The sequence below is a fragment of the Larus michahellis genome, chromosome 1, assembly GCF_964199755.1.
Source record: "Larus michahellis chromosome 1, bLarMic1.1, whole genome shotgun sequence".
In the NCBI taxonomy this organism is placed as follows: Eukaryota; Metazoa; Chordata; class Aves; order Charadriiformes; family Laridae; genus Larus; species Larus michahellis.
The window spans coordinates 221,194,069-221,212,621 of NC_133896.1; the positions used below are offsets into that span (position 1 = coordinate 221,194,069).

The 18,553-nt window shown below is 48.3% G+C and overlaps 2 protein-coding genes across 7 annotated transcripts; both read left to right on the top strand.

Annotated features, from left to right (window-relative positions):
- The first annotated feature begins 65 nt into the window (after positions 1 to 65).
- Positions 66 to 11,210, top strand: LOC141737557 (coiled-coil domain-containing protein 89-like). Its single transcript, XM_074572468.1, is given in 8 exon segments — positions 66 to 163; positions 2,189 to 2,266; positions 2,771 to 2,818; positions 3,947 to 4,041; positions 5,514 to 5,683; positions 6,301 to 7,163; positions 7,166 to 7,321; positions 7,324 to 11,210. Coding segments are annotated over 8 exon segments (1,476 nt in total). The 5' UTR covers positions 66 to 144; the 3' UTR covers positions 7,371 to 11,210.
- A 254-nt stretch (positions 11,211 to 11,464) lies between these two features.
- CREBZF (CREB/ATF bZIP transcription factor) lies at positions 11,465 to 15,656 on the top strand. 6 transcript variants are annotated; one of them, XR_012585213.1, is made up of 4 exons: positions 11,465 to 12,479; positions 13,152 to 13,229; positions 14,588 to 14,658; positions 14,805 to 15,656. XR_012585213.1 is itself a non-coding variant. In XM_074572471.1 (3 exons), exons 1-2 carry the CDS (start codon positions 11,545 to 11,547, stop codon positions 13,198 to 13,200), a joined length of 984 nt encoding a protein of 327 aa, XP_074428572.1. In that variant the 5' UTR covers positions 11,465 to 11,544; the 3' UTR covers positions 13,201 to 13,229; positions 14,588 to 15,656. The 6 variants fall into 6 exon arrangements, 2 of the variants coding, with proteins under 2 accessions (XP_074428572.1, XP_074428571.1); XR_012585211.1 differs by having other exon boundaries at positions 14,826 to 15,656; XR_012585215.1 differs by having other exon boundaries at positions 11,465 to 13,229.
- Positions 15,657 to 18,553: the final 2,897 nt, after the last annotated feature.

Below are 18,553 nucleotides of genomic sequence, written 5' to 3' on the forward strand. Positions count from 1 at the left end.
ATTTTCCAAGATGGACCAAAGCTCCAACCCTTAGCCGTTTGCTTTTGATTCTCCCTTGAAGTTCAGCAGAGGTTGGGCATGGAAGAGGTAACACCGTGGCTCCAAGAAAGAAATCCCACCTCGCAACGTCTGTCGTAAACAGTCATGATCAGCAGCTTACCAGGTCAGAACAGTCCTACCATTACAACACCTGACGCTCAAGCAAATTATTGTGGATAGCTTTCTAGTGGCCTTGTGCACTTTACCGTTGTTTTAGTCTTATGTAATGTCACAGCATTATTTATATCCCTGTTCAGCTCAAAGTCACCCAAAGACCTGTCCATTTATTTTAATAGTCTTTGAAACAGGTTGTGGTTCTAGAGGTTCTGCCCGTTTAAGCGTTCTCTGGTTTTTAGCTATTTATTTTCTGTGGAGAAAAGAGCAGTGCTGCACAAAACGCAAGGGTGTACGTCTGGCAGGTTTTGACAAAAAAATCTTCCCCTTTCCTGTCAGCGCTCTCTCTTGCCTCTCGCCCAGCCAAGGAGGAGGTGTTTGAATGCCGAGTTTCAGCTCCTGCTCTTTAGTTCTCCAACACAAATCCACCAGAGAAGCACAGAATCATTTAGGTCGGAAAAGGCTCCGGCGGAGCGAGCCCCTCGGGCGCCGTCTGGCCGCTCGCCGGCGCGGGGCAGGCCCCGAGAGGGCGGGATGGCGGCGGGGAAGGGGATCCGGGGCCGGCGCGGCCCAAACAGCAGCAGCCGCCGCGGCGGGAGGCGGGCGCCTTGGAGCCGCGGCGGCAGGAGAAGGAAGCGGAGGCGCCCGGCGGTCCGCTGGAGGTGTGGGAGCAAGAGGACTGGTTCCCGGGGCTGGAGCTGGGAGATCTGCTGGAGGCGGCCCGGCCGGACTGGGACGTGGACGCCGAGCTGAGCGGCTGCTTCTGTGGGGAACCGGAGCCGCTGCCCCCGCCGGGCCAGGGCCAGGGCCAGAGGCCGGCGGCGGCCGGGCGGCGGAGCGGCGGGGCTGGGAGCCGGCTGAAGGCGGCGGCGGCGGCGCGGCTGAACCGGCTGAAGAAGAAGCAGTACGTGCTGGGGCTGGAGAGCCGCCTGCAGGGCCTGGCTGCCGAGAACCGGCAGCTGCGGGACCGCAACCGCGGCCTGAGCCGCCGCCTGCGAGAGCTGGAGCGGGAGAGCAGCTACCTGCGGGCCGTGCTGGCTAACCAGAGCGCTCTGGGGCAGCTCCTCAGCCGCTTAGCCGGGATCCGCGGCGGCGGGCTGCAGCTCAGCAGCAGCCTCTTCAGGGACACGGGCAGCCCCCGCCGGCATCGCCACCACCATCTCCATCCCGCCGGCGAGAGCAGCGACCACGACTACGCCCTGCCCAGCTCCCGGCCTGCCAGCCTGGAGGAGGCGGCGGTGGTGAGGGAGACGGAGGAGGAGTGGGCGGCCCCCGGCGGGATCTGCCTCCACGTGGACCGGGATCAGGTGTCGGTGGAGTTCTGCTCCATCTGTGCTCGGCGAGCAGCGGCCTCCTTCAAAATGTAGGGTCAAGTACCTGCTGCAAGTACTCGTGGGGTTCTGGCCCCTAAGGGGCCTCGCGTCGTGGCGGAGGAAGCAGGCGATGGTGCGGAGGAAAAGAATAAATACGGTGGTGATGGGGTGGTGTTGGGGGAGATGCAGAGGAGGGGAACCTGGCACCCAAGTGGCCGGGGTAACAAGAAAAATAATCTCTCTCTCTTGAACGGCACGTTGGGAGCCAGGTGGTGGCCTTGGTTAAAGGCCGTGTAAATGTGGCGTGTGGACGGTAGTGGTCTGAGCCGGTTTGGCCTAAGAGTCGTGCAAAGCTGTGTGCAGCAGTGCGATAGTTATCGTGCAAACTGACACGCGCGTATACACGCAGAGGTGCCGCCAGAGCCCATTCGCAGCACTTTGGGTGAAAAGATCGTGCCGACCTGACGCGTGAAGGTGTGCTCGGTTCCGCCTCGCAGTTGCCAGTAAAGATAACGCTGACTACCTGGTCTTGAGTCAGATAATGTCTAGCCTGCTTATCCTGAGGAGCCGAAAATGCTTGCTTAGAAAACCAAACCAAAAACTTCCTTAAGACATCGTCCCTGGACAGACTTAAGAAAATCGTAGTGATCGGCAAAAGAAAGCATGCGTATAAAATTGTACTGCATCTCAGTTATACATTACTATTAAAACCTCTCTGACAGTTTCTCTTTTAGGTGCTTGCCCTGCCAGGCTCCGTTGTGTAGGGGTTAAAGAACAGTCGTTTTCCACCTCGCAACCTGGTAAGGATCAATATATTCCCATAATGCGGTATCAGACAGCTTGCTTTGCTTATGCCAGTCTTGTAACGACTGGTTCAGGAAATGATTTCTCTGGTCCTTGGCCTACTCTGCCAAAACGTTTCTAGCTCTGGATGATAACGAATAGGAAAAATTAGAATCACACTGGAACAGGTTGCCCAGAGAAGCTGTGGCTGCCCCATCCCCGGAGGGGTTCAAGGCCAGGCTGGACGGGGCTTGGAGCAGCCTGGGCTGGTGGGAGGTGTCCCTGCCCAGGGCAGGGGGTGGAACCAGATGATCTTTAAGGTCCCTTCCAACCCAGACCATTCTGTGATTCGACGTTACCTTCGTTATGATCCAGCTCCTCAAAGGACAGCAATGGAAAACATGTGAAATACATGGGGTCTAGGGAAGTCAAAAACTCCCCACGTATAAAATACGCTGATGCTGTTGGTAACATTGCAAAGCTGTCTGTGCTACTGAATGACTGTTGTCAATACCGAGCAGGTCCGAAACCTGATCAGAATCAAGAGAGGAAAGAAAATGCAGCAGGAAGTGAGTAATAGGATTCTTCCAGCAGACAACGGAGAGACTTCTCCACTGATATTTAAACTAATGTGCTAAGAATCCTTTTTTATTTAACAACTAACAAGTTATACATCTGAACTAGATACTTGCTCAGTGGCGAAACTGCATCTAACTGCGTACTGGCAATGACTGATACCTTGAGCATTATTTGAGCTTCGGCAGCAAAAGCGTTGCAAAAGCTTAACTCAGTGCCTTGCAAACAATCCCGTCGTGTGTGCAGCCTTTCATTTCATGCAATAGATACGTGCCCCTCTGGCTGGCTCTTTGTTGCCAAATCATTCTCTTCGTACAATATTCGGTATCGGGGCACTTCACAATGTGTATCCAGTCCGAAGATACAGAGCTTTAGTGCATTATTAGATAGAGGTGGGGTTAGAGCATGGAAAATGCGGAGAATCGTGGCCTTACTGCAAACCGGATTTTTGCAGGGCTGGCTTGTGCGATTAAACTGGGTACGGTGAAAGAGCATAGAAGTGAACTTCAGTGGAAGTATATAAAAGTTGAAGAGATGAGCTGCAATGAAGTGCATCATTAATGAGATCTGCATCTTATAATTAACTAGGAATACTTGAAACTGCCTTGTTCGGGTCTACAAATTGCTTGATTTACAGGCATGTTCCTACCGCAATGATTTAGACTGGGTAAATAAAAGAACCGAATTTGGCTTGTACACTAACTCCGTACCGGGAACCTTATGATGAGACTCGTGTCAGCGACGGTATGGTTAGTGCATGAGTCCACTTATCCTTGTTCTAGGAATAAAATCGAGAAGGTAAAGTGAAAGTGTTTTCTTCATCACATTTGATGAGAACGTGCTTGCAGCACCCAGGCTTATGCATCATGTCAGGCAACGTAAACACTTCTGCTCCTGCCAGACAAAGTCCTTTGGCCAGTGTTACAGGAGATGGCGGAGTAGATTATCCTTCCTAAGGGTAGCTTCTCCGAGTCCTGTGGGTGGGGGAATCTTGCATCCAAGTTGTAAAGCGGTTGTGCATGTGCATGTATTTCATCTGAAGTTTGTTTCTAACCGTTGTCCTGAATGGAATGTTGATGTACAGACTTATTTTTGAAACCTTTTGCATTGCTGCTCTTCAGTTTCTGCAGTGCCTTCACAGCCCGGTAGGCCGTTTTCCAATCCTGAAAAACTCAAAGGACTGAGCAAGTCAGTACCATCATTCCTACAGGAAGAGGCAAGTTCCGTCTCTTAAATATTGTAACTAAACTTTGCGATTACTGTGGTGTTACGCATTTGCCAAGTAGTGCTTTCCAGGGTCTGCCAAGTCAGTCTGCTGTTGGACCATGGCATGGAGTTGAGCTTGTGGTGTAACGATCAGGAGATGATCCCAACCAACCTGTGGCTGATTAACCTTGCAGAAGCTTTAGTCTAGTAATTAGAGGTTTATTTTTATTGTACGGCTAAACATACAGAGCGTGTTCTACCTAGGAGATTGAAGCACAGCAAGTGCTTGCTGTTATTCCCAAAGGCGCGCTCTATCCTTAAGCTAAAAGATCTTTTTTTATCTTCAGCACAATTAAATTAATTTTTAGCTCCAGCCAATTAAAAAGCGTACTTGCGTGGGTTTTGAATGAAAAGGAAGAGGGAGCCCTGTAACTTTTTCGCAGGTGGGATACGACAGGGAGATGATGCTTTCTGTAAGAGCTGGCGTAGGGAGATGCCAAAGCACGCACGGGAAGTGAAGCATCGATTCTTTAGGACAGAGACAGCACGGAGACACGACGGGGATGTCAGCGCATAACCTGAGAACGGCCACGTACAGCAAAGCTGCAGTTCCCTGATGCAAACGCAGGGCCCTGCTTGTGCTCTTGCAAGAAGGGCTTTTTGCAAGAGCCGTTCGCTGCATCCAGTGCTGTTCTGCTGTGCCTCGTACCTTCCAGCCGCCTTAAAGACAGGGGCTACAGAATTGCCGGTATTTGCTACATAACAGAAAGGGACTGGGAAAAGACCCGAGCGTTATTGCCGCTTGTGTAAGTTTCTGCGTGAGGGAGTGAAGTAGAGAAGTTGTTTAATTGTCCTAATCAAGTTAACTTTGTACTTTTTCATGGCTATTTGAGATTTAAAACCACACAAAAAATCTGGTTGCATTACTGCTTTAAAAAATTTTCAGTGTAGGCTTTCCATCGTAAAAATTCCCTTTCAACTCTTTTTTTTTTTTTAAGTGCATGAGCTAACTTAAGAAATATTAATTACTCGTGTTGCACTACGAGGGGATTTAAATCCAGGTTTTCACTTAGACTTCATCGCTAATCTTTTTCTTGATATTTTCAAAAGGCCTGTTGTCCTAAACTCTTAGTCTCTGCTTTCTGCAAGGAAGATCAGCTGAAGAGATATGCAAGTAATACTTCAAGGATCTGATCGCAGGCAATCTCCAGCTCTACAGCATCCTGTCACTTTATTTCTTCTACCTCAGTGCAACAAACACAGCCAAATTCTTTGTAGGAAACTTGACCTAACACCTTTGCTTCCTTTTGTTAACCTGCTTGCTGAGAAGCTTGTATAATAGTGTCCGTTACGTTATTGCAGCTAAAGGGACGCAGTTGATTTCTTTACTCTCTGAATTCCGAGCCTAACTCCTACCCTAATCTCGAAGTATCCGGTGAAATGCCGATGCCTGTCAATTTTTTCTCCTCTTGTATGACGCAGGTGAGCGGCAGCCTAATGAGCATCTATAGTGCAGACTTTGGCAACGTGGACGTGAAGGGCAACATTCAGTTTGCTATTGATTACGTAGAACAGCTGAACGAGCTCCACATCTTTATTTGCCAGTGTAAAGACTTGGCAGTGGCAGACGTTAAGCGACAGCGTTCGGACCCGTAAGTACAGAGAACATATTGATTTCCTAAGGGAAGTCTTGCTTTTAACGGGAAAATGAAAACTGATGGGGGTGGTTTTTTTTGTTTGTTTGTTTTTTTTCCCCGATCTCTATAACCTGTTGGAGTAAACAACCCAATAAGTAGCTGAAGAGGCTCTAACGTGCTTTACGTGGTTTTCCACTCTGAACTGAATATAGAATTGCCACTGTAAATTGGTGCATATATTAGCATGGGAAGGGTGGAAAATGTAAAATATGAATTTGCTTTATTCGGTGCTAGTCTGTGCCATATCACAGATTTTCATTTTTTACAGTTAAAAGCACATTAAAACCCGTCCCGTTTTACTTGCATTTATAAGACCAGATCTGTAGGAGAAAATAAAGGCAGAGGAAAAGGATCGCTTAAGTCATTATTTACAGCTTTATCACTTACAGGCTTTTTACCTAAATATAATAATACTTCTTGTAGCTCCAACCACAGCGCTTTGAGAAGGAATAATTAGCAATGCTAGTAATCAGCAAATTAATAGGCTTGCATAAATATACTGTATATCACTATAACTTTATCACTTATAACTTTATCAGTATAAAATTCTGTCTCATCTTCATGTGAGACAGGGGCTCCATGGCTCCGGATGAGAGACGGGCAGCGATGGCCAACTCCACGAGCGATCCAGAGACCGACGAAGACATGGAAGATCTGACAGAAGGCCTGAAGGAACTCTGCGAGAGCCCCGGAGAGGAGAAGAGTGAGAAGGCTCCGCTGCATTCACGCCTAGAACGGCAGCACCAGCTTATCTGTAGACTGAAGAAAAAACCAGACTGTGTGCGCAAACACTGCCGAGACCTGGAGCAGCTCAACGTGGACCTGGAGAAACTGAGAACAGAAGATGCTCTGAAAGAGAAAACCCAGACCCAACTGATTCAGCAGTTGGAGGAACGCTTCATGGATCTGGCCAACGACCATGAAAAACGGATCCAGTCCAAGAAGGAACTCAGGAAATGGCATATGCAGCTGTTGGAGGAGAATAAGCGCCTGCAGCAGGAGAACAAAGTGCTCTTCAGCCAGACTGTGTGGGACAAGGAAGCTGAAGTGCTCCAGCTCCGTGCCCGGGCCAGAAAGCTCTCGCAGCAGTTAGAGTCCCTACAGGAGAAATGTGCTTCCACGAGCTGCAGAGCACAGGAGCGAGAAAAGGAGCTGCTGGAAGCTCAGAGCCAGCAAGCGAGTGCCTACGCCTGGGAAGTCAAATCACTAAAAAACCAGCTGCAACACCTGCAGGAGAAGCACCAACACACTGTCGCACAGTGAAGGCACGCAGTGAGTCGGCGGCGGGCTGAGGACAGCGAGCTGCAGGCCAAGCTGGAGAGAGTGAACGAGGAGAAAGAGCGACTACTGGACCTGGCCATGAAGCAGGGCAAAGCTCTGCAAGGTGTGCAACGGGAAATGGAGCAGCTGGGGAAGAAGCTGGAGATGGCCAAGAGACCAGGCAGAGAGCAGGAAAGCATCTCGCGAAAGAGGCAGCAGCGGTGGAGAATGATCTGAAGGTCCAAGAGCTCCAACGACAGCTCAAAAGCAGCCAGCAGGCATACGACAAACTCTAGCTGCAGTTCGATGCGTACAGAAAGCACAGTACGGAGTTACTAAAGAAAAAGCGCTGAATGTCAAACTGCGTCATTTGAGTATGTAACTGCAGCTTTCTCCTCCGTTCTCATCTTGGCACGTGCCTTTACCGTAACACACCACTGCGTTCTGTTCCTTTCCGTGAGACCATCTTCTGACTTCCCTGTAATGTACTCGCCACCTTAAATCCTCCTCAAAGGACTGTTCTCTGGCCTTGTCTTTTTGTTACACTTCTACATAAGTAAGAGCTCTCTGCATTGTGAAATCTGAATGGGGACTGTTGAACTAGTCAAACCTGTGGCTGAAAGATTACAGAATCACAGAATCACAGAAACCTCAGTGTTGGAAGGGAGCTCTAGAGATCGTCTAGTCCAGCTCCCCCGCTAAAGCAGGATTGCCCAGAGCACGTCACTCAGGGCTGCAGCCAGGCGGGTCTTGAAAATCTCCAGAGAAGGGGACTCCACACCCTCCCTGGGCAGCCTGTTCCAGGGCTCTGTCACCCTCACTGCAGAGACGTTTTTCCATGTATTTGAAGGGAAATTCCTGTGTTCCAACCTGTGCCCATTGCCCCTCGTCCTGTCACTGGGAACCAATGAAAAGAGTCTGGCACCATCCTCCTTCAACCCACCCTTTAGATACTCGCATGCCATAATAAGGTCTCCCCTCAGCCTTCTCTTCTCCAGGCTAAAGAGTCCCAGCTCTCTCAGCCTTTCCTCATGAGGGAGATGCTCCAGTCCCTCAATCATCTTGGTTGCCCTACGCTGGACCCGCTCCAGCAGTTCCCTGTCCCTCTTGAACTGGGGAGCCCAGAACTGGATGCAGTATTCCAGGAGTGTCCTCACCAGTGCAGAGTAGAGGGGGAGAATGACCTCCCTTGACCTGCTGGCCACACTCTTCCCTATGCAGCCCAGGATTCCACTGGCCTTTTTGGCAACAAGGGCACATTGTTGGGTGATTAGGGTGGAAAATGTAAAATATGAATTTGATTTATTCGGTCCTAGTCTGTGCCATATCACGGATCTTCATTTTTTACAGTTAAAAGCACATTATTTTCCAAGATGGACCAAAGCTCCAACCCTTAGCCGTTTGCTTTTGATTCTCCCTTGAAGTTCAGCAGAGGTTGGGCATGGAAGAGGTAACACCGTGGCTCCAAGAAAGAAATCCCACCTCGCAACGTCTGTCGTAAACAGTCATGATCAGCAGCTTAACAGGTCAGAACAGTCCTACCATTACAACACCTGACGCTCAAGCAAATTATTGTGGATAGCTTTCTAGTGGCCTTGTGCACTTTACCGTTGTTTTAGTCTTATGTAATGTCACAGCATTATTTATATCCCTGTTCAGCTCAAAGTCACCCAAAGACCTGTCCATTTATTTTAATAGTCTTTGAAACAGGTTGTGGTTCTAGAGGTTCTGCCCGTTTAAGCGTTCTCTGGTTTTTAGCTGTTTATTTTCTGTGGAGAAAATAGCAGTGCTGCACAAAACGCAAGGGTGTACGTCTGGCAGGTTTTGACAAAAAAATCTCCCCCTTTCCTGTCAGCGCTCTCTCTTGCCTCTCGCCCAGCCAAGGAGGAGGTGTTTGGATGCCGAGTTTCAGCTCCTGCTCTTTAGTTCTCCAACACAAATCCACCAGAGAATCATAGAATCATTTAGGTTGGAAAAGACCCTTGGGATCATCGAGTCCAACCATCAACTCCACTCTACAAAGTTCTCCCCTGCACCATATCCCCCAACACCACATCTAAACGAGTCTTATCACATCCCGGGATGGTGACTCCACCACCTCCCTGGGCAGCCTGTTCCAGTGTTTGACCACTGAAGAATTTTTTCCTCATGTGCAGCCTAAACCTACCCTGCTGCAGCTTGAAGCCATTCCCTCTTGTTCTATCACTAAGTACCTGTGAGAAGAGACCAGCACCAACCTCTCTACAATGATGGGCCAAACGGCATCCCCCACCTGGGCTGTAGGCAGCTGCCTCCAGAGCTCTCCAGGTTCTTTCCCGGTGAGTGTGTGTATGCGAACCTCGTGTGTGTACATGTACCTTGGGGTAACTCAACATTCAGGTACCGGTTTGGGTAGCTCTTGGTCCTGAGCATCTACAAAGCAGTGGCACTGCATCAAACCTGGTATCTGTTGAGCCACGTGTCCAGAAATGGGCAGAAGATCCTCCAGCTTGTGACCAGTTCATTTCAAGGACTTCGAAGTAAGTAGTGGCTCTCAACAGACTTGACCTCTGGACTTCTCTGGACTCTCCTTGAATAAAGCCAGGTGAGAAGCACTGCTCCACTACCTGCTGTACGATTAACCACAGCCTTTCATTCGATGCTGGCTCCTACAAGTGTCATTCCACGCCACTTTTATGGACCACGTCCTCCCACTTTCCAGCCATCTTTTCCCCCTGATGTGCCCACCCTGCGTGCACATTTAATTAAACTAAATGCAGGCATCTGCAGTGTAAACACCAACTGACCCAGGCTACAAACTATGCCAAGGGTCTGAGAGGAAGGAACACTGTAGGACTTGAGTCGGCTGCTCTGTTTTAATCAGTCAATATGCAGCAAGGAGTGCCCGTTTCCCTCCGGTGACTGCAAGAGTGCTTAAAAACTGGCACTCCATAGTCTAAATCTGGGCAGGAGCCACGCACTCACTGTGTGACAGAACAGCTTTGCGTGCCTCCAGCCCAGCCACTGCCATGGTCTGGCAGGAAAGCTCCCAAAACACCACAGGCCCTGGGGACAACCCCCTTCCCTCCCCTCAGCCGTGTCTGTGAGTGAGAGACCCCCACACGCACCCTCCACACCCCCCAACCCCCCTCACGCCCCTCAAACACATCCCCCCTCATCCCCTACTCACGCCCCCCACTCTTGCGTGAAAAGGGGCCAAGCGGTTTTGGCAGAAGATAACCCCCCTTGCGTTCTAACACCCCTCGCCCAGGTGGGGGGCCAGGTGCGGCTGGGTTTAAATTCTGAGTGATGCCCAATCCAGCACTGTCAGTCCAATGGTGTTTAATATGTATTAAACTATTACGATTTGGATACGCTAATAGTGGACTGCGCCTTCAGTCTAGTCGTGCTCCTGAACTAGCACGGCCACTCTCGAGTCTTTGGTCGCGTTCAGTGAGAAAGCGAAACGGCTAGCTACTTAAACAGTGCAGTTTATTTAACCAACAGATATACAGGTTCTTTAGGATTGCCGGTGATAAATACACTGTCTGCAAAGCACGTGCAAATAAAGATATTGTTAAGTATACAAACGCGCGACAAAATTATAAACGATACAGCCTGGCTATAAACGTAGGGTAGAGATTCTCTAGAGAAATTTCTAAGTCCCCGAGAAAGCGCTCGGTGTCATCAAAGTCTTACCCAAAGGCGTCCCTATGGGGGGGAAGAGAGGCTCAGCCCGTCGACTGATCCCGGAAATCAGCGGTGGAATTCTTCGCGATGGTGTCTTCCCTGACATCCCCTCTCTCTTGGGCTATTTTTATATTATTTTTTTATCTTCAAAGTGGAGTTTGAGTGACTTCAGTCATACGTACTTTTATTATGATTAATGTATTCAAGGAGGAGTGTTCACACCTCGGGGGCGGATAGCCTCCGGGATGGAGGTATGTTTTGGTACATTGTGGTGAGCAAAGTTCGCACAAAGGACGGGATTTCATCAACATTTGACGAAATGTTGGCTCGGGTAGCGTGTAGGCCGCTTATCAGTTCCGTAGTACCATCTCGTCCCCATATCTGCTATTCGTCACAAGGGAAGGCCACGGAACAAGCGCGTTCCGTTCCATCCCTCGTGTAGTTTCGCAAACAGCCTTGTACAGGGAATCACAGATGTTGCATTCTTCGTGTGCCACCTGCGGCTGTGTTCTACCTCAGAAGCCTCTGGATTTTATGACTTTCCTTCATGTGTGAATAATGCTGTATTTTTGTATTCTTGGCCAATTTAGTAATTATTCCACACACGCCCACCCCCTAAACAACCCTCACACACACAGATCCCTCCTCACACGCACACCTCCCTCAAACACCCCCCACAAACACCCCCCAAACACCTCTCACACACAAATCCCCCCAACCCCCCTCAGCGCCGCCGCTTTCCCGCGCGCGGGCGCAGTTGCGCGGCGCCCCCTCCCCTCCGCGCGCCGCTTCCCGACAGCCCCCGCGGCGGCCGCGCCGGGCCGCAGCCTCCTGCCGCTCGCCTCAGGCGCCCGCCCGCCCCGCCGGGCCCCTCGGCCGCCGCCGCCATGCGCCACAGCCTCACCCAGCTGCTGGCCGCCTCCTCCGGCGGAGCGAGCCCCTCGGGCGCCGTCTGGCCGCTCGCCGGCGCGGGGCAGGCCCCGAGAGGGCGGGATGGCGGCGGGGAAGGGGATCCGGGGCCGGCGCGGCCCAAACAGCAGCAGCCGCCGCGGCGGGAGGCGGGCGCCTTGGAGCCGCGGCGGCAGGAGAAGGAAGCGGAGGCGCCCGGCGGTCCGCTGGAGGTGTGGGAGCAAGAGGACTGGTTCCCGGGGCTGGAGCTGGGAGATCTGCTGGAGGCGGCCCGGCCGGACTGGGACGTGGACGCCGAGCTGAGCGGCTGCTTCTGTGGGGAACCGGAGCCGCTGCCCCCGCCGGGCCAGGGCCAGGGCCAGAGGCCGGCGGCGGCCGGGCGGCGGAGCGGCGGGGCTGGGAGCCGGCTGAAGGCGGCGGCGGCGGCGCGGCTGAACCGGCTGAAGAAGAAGCAGTACGTGCTGGGGCTGGAGAGCCGCCTGCAGGGCCTGGCTGCCGAGAACCGGCAGCTGCGGGACCGCAACCGCGGCCTGAGCCGCCGCCTGCGAGAGCTGGAGCGGGAGAGCAGCTACCTGCGGGCCGTGCTGGCTAACCAGAGCGCTCTGGGGCAGCTCCTCAGCCGCTTAGCCGGGATCCGCGGCGGCGGGCTGCAGCTCAGCAGCAGCCTCTTCAGGGACACGGGCAGCCCCCGCCGGCATCGCCACCACCATCTCCATCCCGCCGGCGAGAGCAGCGACCACGACTACGCCCTGCCCAGCTCCCGGCCTGCCAGCCTGGAGGAGGCGGCGGTGGTGAGGGAGACGGAGGAGGAGTGGGCGGCCCCCGGCGGGATCTGCCTCCACGTGGACCGCGATCAGGTGTCGGTGGAGTTCTGCTCCATCTGTGCTCGGCGAGCAGCGGCCTCCTTCAAAATGTAGGGTCAAGTACCTGCTGCAAGTACTCGTGGGGTTCTGGCCCCTAAGGGGCCTCGCGTCGTGGCGGAGGAAGCAGGCGATGGTGCGGAGGAAAAGAATAAATACGGTGGTGATGGGGTGGTGTTGGGGGAGATGCAGAGGAGGGGAACCTGGCACCTAAGTGGCCGGGGTAACAAGAAAAATAATCTCTCTCTCTTGAACGGCACGTTGGGAGCCAGGTGGTGGCCTTGGTTAAAGGCCGTGTAAATGTGGCGTGTGGACGGTAGTGGTCTGAGCCGGTTTGGCCTAAGAGTCGTGCAAAGCTGTGTGCAGCAGTGCGATAGTTATCGTGCAGACTGACACGCGCGTATACACGCAGAGGTGCCGCCAGAGCCCATTCGCAGCACTTTGGGTGAAAAGATCGTGCCGACCTGACGCGTGAAGGTGTGCTCGGTTCCGCCTCGCAGTTGCCAGTAAAGATAACGCTGACTACCTGGTCTTGAGTCAGATAATGTCTAGCCTGCTTATCCTGAGGAGCCGAAAATGCTTGCTTAGAAAACCAAACCAAAAACTTCCTTAAGACATCGTCCCTGGACAGACTTAAGAAAATCGTAGTGATCGGCAAAAGAAAGCATGCGTATAAAATTGTACTGCATCTCAGTTATACATTACTATTAAAACCTCTCTGACAGTTTCTCTTTTAGGTGCTTGCCCTGCCAGGCTCCGTTGTGTAGGGGTTAAAGAACAGTCGTTTTCCACCTCGCAACCTGGTAAGGATCAATATATTCCCATAATGCGGTATCAGACAGCTTGCTTTGCTTATGCCAGTCTTGTAACGACTGGTTCAGGAAATGATTTCTCTGGTCCTTGGCCTACTCTGCCAAAACGTTTCTAGCTCTGGATGATAACGAATAGGAAAAATTAGAATCACATCATTCTAATTAGCTGTTTTCCTCTTTTCCTTTTTTAAAGTAATATATGCACATAGTAGCCAATACATGAGCTACGTTTTCAATTAAAAAATAAATGCTGATGCCATTTGAAATAGGAATTTTCTATTAAACTAAGTATCTGATAATCTGAAAAGGGAAAATATGCTAATAAGGGGGATGTGACATTTACAGCCTTTTATCACAGGGGACACACAAAAGTGTAAGTAAATTGCTTTTTGAATGAAAAAAAAAAAAAGAATTGATGACCTGTTGTTTTAAAATACTGTCTAGTGTTAGGGATGCACGGTACCTTTAAAAAGCCCTTCTCTAACTTGCTCTAATCGTGATGCGGAGTTTTGCCCGATTAAACAGAACCTGAACACTGGTTATATCTGTACAGTGGAATCCTAATGCAGAGGAGTCACTTTTTTGCATGGATCTCTAACGAGAATTGTGGTTTGAAGAATGCAGTGCATCGAAGTAACTCGTTACTTTAGCTTCCCATAAGTAATCTCTGTGCCCATGCACACTGAAATTCCTGTGTTACTTCAAAGTAGCTTTAAATTTTAAAAGATATTGCATGTATATGCATGTGCTTAATTTTACTGTAGAGTTCTTAATTTAGCCTCTTACAGTATCCAGAAATCTCTAACTTTATATAATTAAGCACAGTTTGGAGATGAGCAAATATGTATCTTGAGGCTAATGATATGAAAAGTGCTCCATGATTAACTGAGATAGGACAAAAAATAGTTTGACAAACAGTAGCATGTGTTTTCTTGTACTAGTCAGTGTTTCTCCCTATCACAAAAGACGAGTGGGTTTTTTCAGTTGTATTATAATGTTTAGGTTGCTTACGTGTATGTCAGGTGGGGGAAGAAGGATTGTGAAAATGATAATATGTAAAGTGAGGTTTCACAAAGAATAGATTTTCCTAAAACAGTTTCATTTATCAACTTTAAAAAAAAAAAAGATTCTGTTTAGTGTTTCTGAAGTCTTGTTGCTTATAGCCTTAAATTTTGTGTTTAAGGCTAAAGTAGAAGGTGAAAGCGTTTTCTCCCAGCAATTTGCTTTATTGGTGCTAGACCCTATCCGGTGTTCATCAGTATAAAAGGAGTTTGATGATTCTTTGTGAAACCTCACTGTGTGATAAAGTATATGTGTATTTAGCATCCTTGTTTTTCTTTATGCTAAAGTGGATTCAGCTGTGTTGGGGCAGAAGAGACGGGACCAGCTGCTGGCCACATTTCCTGCTTTATGTTAAAAGGTAGTATAAGAAATGAGAATAAAGAGGTAACAGGGCTTTTGCTGTCTTTGGTTAAAAAAACCCAAACAAAACAAACAAAAGGTTGAATGCTGGGATCATTTACCGTCATCCAAGATGTTGTGGTTTGTTTTTTTTTTTTTTTTAAGAGACAATATCCTATCAAACAGGTTTTACTCCGCTGTATGCAGAATTCCATCTGTTCAGGGTATACTGCCAGCGCAGAAGAGACTTAGTGGGATGTTACCTTACACCTCTGTGGTGCCATCAGTGGGACTGTTCAGAGTTTCGGTCTTGAACGGTGTGACCCTGCTGTAACTGGTGGGTTATGCAGGAATCAGAGTTAACCCTCAAGGCCCGTACTGCCTGATACGCAAAATGGAAATAATTGGGTTAGATTCAACCTAGGCTCAATCTGCCTAGCACAGACTTCACCAACGTGCTTCATTTTGAAGTTTCACACCCTTGATAAAAAGAGAAACGCTAATGTAGCAAGTATGGGATGTTATAATGGCATTTTTACAGTTACTTCAGCCTAGAAGTGGTTTTTTTAAGTTAAGTTAAATATGCATTCTTTCTTTTTGCATCACCGCGGAACGGTAGAGGTCAGGGATGTAGTTCTGGTCTCTGTTGTGAACCTGCACATCGCTCTAGTCATGAAACTACCTGTGAGCTGTGTCTGAGAGTAGCTGATTTTCTGACGTGCAAAATGATGTATACCGGTACAAGAACAAGGTCAAGTCCCAAGAAAGTAAGTGGCTGCAGGCATTTCTAGTGCCTACTGAATCATATTTAAACCAAATAGAGGGGAGGAAGTTATTGGAAATTCTAACCGACTGTACTATCTGTATGGTGTATTATTAATGTAGCTTTTTTGAAGTGGAAGCCTTGAAATGACATAACTTAATACTTGAAAATATATTGTAAATGTTTCTTTGTAATTATGTGCCATCCAGATAAGAATACAATACCATAATAAAATCAGACTTGTTGATCTTTCAGTTTACGGGCTCAAATGTTTTTTCATCTTTTTCTTCTTGCTTTAATCGAGTGACTCATTACACAAAATGGGAAAACGGGAAAATGCAGTTGCTGCTATCTGCGTGGGTCATCTGTTGGAAAACAAGATGAGATGGATCAGGGTACGCAGGAGAAAGGTTCCTACTCATCTGTCTTTCAAGTGAAGTTTGTGGTGAGGACAAAACAAAGGCGTTATTCCTTGAACCAAAGACAGGGTTGTACTTCTGAGAGTTGCCACTCCTTGTATTTTACAGTTGTTTTTCTTTCTTAATATTTTATTAATGTGGATGCGTTTGATGAATAAACGATGGAGGAGTAGAGTACTTACATAAACGCTTCTGTGGTTTATTGGCATCTTCCTCCTTTCTGTCCCATTTTCAGGTTCTGAAGTTTGATGAGTGGTTAATAATATGCTGTTAAACTATAATCTTTCATCAAATTGTTATTTCCAAACCTGGAGTGAGCGTAACAAAAGGCTTGAGGGTGCTGAAAGGACAGAACATTTTTAAAGCTCCAGAGTGAGCCATGCACTGTTCCGATTTCTGTTAATCTTAAACGCTTTTATCTGTAGAGAGCAGTTTAAAATATCGTGTGTTGGCTTTCTAGCATCCAGGCGTTCTAGTGAAAATAGTCTGCAGCTTGATAAAAAGGAACGTTTCACAAAAAAACACTGCTTAAAAATTTAAAAGGATACGGGTGTGCTCTGCCTTTTTGGCCTCCGGTTGTAGAAAATACCCTGTTCAGGCCTGGAATTTGTGTTTCTTAAACTGTATGTACCACAGAACCAAGCGCCATCAGCGTTAAACCGCATGGCGATGCTGCCTTCATTTTCTAGTATTTCTCTACCTCACAGCCGCTTGAAGGCTATTTTGCATTTAAATAAACAATTTCATGCTCAGTTCTGTGTCAGTCCTTTACATTTTGATGCCGGTGGTGTGACTCTTGGTGGCATTCTAAATTTGCTTCTCCCTCTTTCCTCTGAAGAGCTTGGCAGCATCTGAGAGCTAAAACAAACCCAGTATTTCTGCAATCTCTGGCTGCCTGGAGAGATGATAATAAAGTAAATGTGGGGAACCACATTCCAGAATTTGGCATCTCTTGGTACTTCCAGATTATCACATTTCTCATGGCACTTGTCAAAACGGTAATCGGTTTTCCGTGTGAAAAACAAAGGCCTTGTGTAAATCTACTGATTTTTAAAAAACTCGTGTTCTCTAGAGCTTGTAGTTCAAGAGGTTTTTCTACTAGAATCAACGATACTCTGTTTGTAGGGTTGTATTTGCTAGTCGTTAGGCTGTCGATGCCTGAGGGACATGCTAGGTATGGGGCTGGCTGTTCAAACGGGCTCTGTTTGAAGAACGCCCCGTGTAAAACTACGTTGACAGTAGCCGATTCTACAGTTTTTCACCCAGTTTAAATGGGATGTGCGGACTTGGAGAAACAATTTCCTCACTAGGAGGCAGATGCCAGGAGCTGGACTAAGGTGGGTGCCGGGGAGATGAGGGCACGGAATTAAATTTTGATGTTGAGATTCACCATCAAAAAATGGTACATACAGAAAAAAAAAATCAGTGTTTTCAGTTTTTCTGTTGATTCTTACCTATAGCCAGACTCTCAGCATTGTTTTGGCAGTAGTTCAGCCTTGGTCCCTCACTGTAGGCTATACATCAGACACATGCATTCTAGGAACGCAATAAAGGCTAGTGCTGGGATACACAGGCTGCCACCGGCCTGTTTCTGCTCAGACAGCAGAAGGAAGGGTACAACTAAACCCTGTGCTAACTCGGATTTTCAACCAGGAAGGCAGCGCTTGCCAGGAGCTGGTTACAGTTGTGGGGAGGCCAAGAACTGGTAGAAGTTCATCCTTTGACTTGTAGAGAGGTGTAGGAGGTACGCTGTACCCCGCGTACGCCGTGGAGAAGGGAAGGAGGGTGTCCAGATTTCCGCAGGGACACTCCTCCAACGTGTGCACGCTAGGACTCACTGACAGCATCCTGCTGAATTCTGAAGCAGTTTCAGTCTTTAACTTCCTTTTAAGAACTCTTTTTCCTCCCCCAGTTGTTTAAGAAGTACCCAGCATACAACTGAAAAGTTTCCTTTTTTATAAAACCACCACTTTTCCAGCCCAAGGAGCGTACGGCTGGCCTGTGACACGCCCAATGCCAAACACTTAAAGTAAGTCTTTGCACTTTGTGTGTTCATCAGTTATGCTGGAAACAAATATTGCTCTTTAAAACTTATAAAAAAACCAAACATTGAGGAATGCGACTTTTTTTTTTTCTTGTTACATACTATCTCCACCTTTCACCCTAAGAAATTAGTATCTAAAAAAATGTGGTGGGTTTTTTTTAAGCCGGATCATTAAATACCAGAGCATACATCTTAATTACTCTGAGAAAAGTTATCACCTGAATTGATACCAAAATGAAAACAGGACGTGGAATGGAAGATGGTTTTGAATCTCACACTTTAAACACTAGGATCTGCTCACAATATCTTAACTATATCTTGTTAAATACTTGCAATAATCACTGAGCAAGTTGTTTTTATTCTTAAAGTTACTTGGCCTTCCCTCTACAAATCAGGCCGCTGCTCCTGGTTACAAAGAAAGAGAGCGCATGATTTTCCTGCTGTAAAAACAAATTTGTTGGGAAAAAAAAAAAAAAAAGCATGCTGAAACTCTTAACACATTTTTCAGCAGTACTAGAGCATAGATTTTAAACCAATTCAATTAAAGGTCTGAATGCTGAATTCTTAATTCTCATTAATAAGCATTTCCACGTGCATCTCTGGAGATAGTGGAGTTTTATTGACGCGTATGTGATTGCTGACCAGTAATCACACAGGTTTTACAGTTGAGACCATACGTCAGATTGAG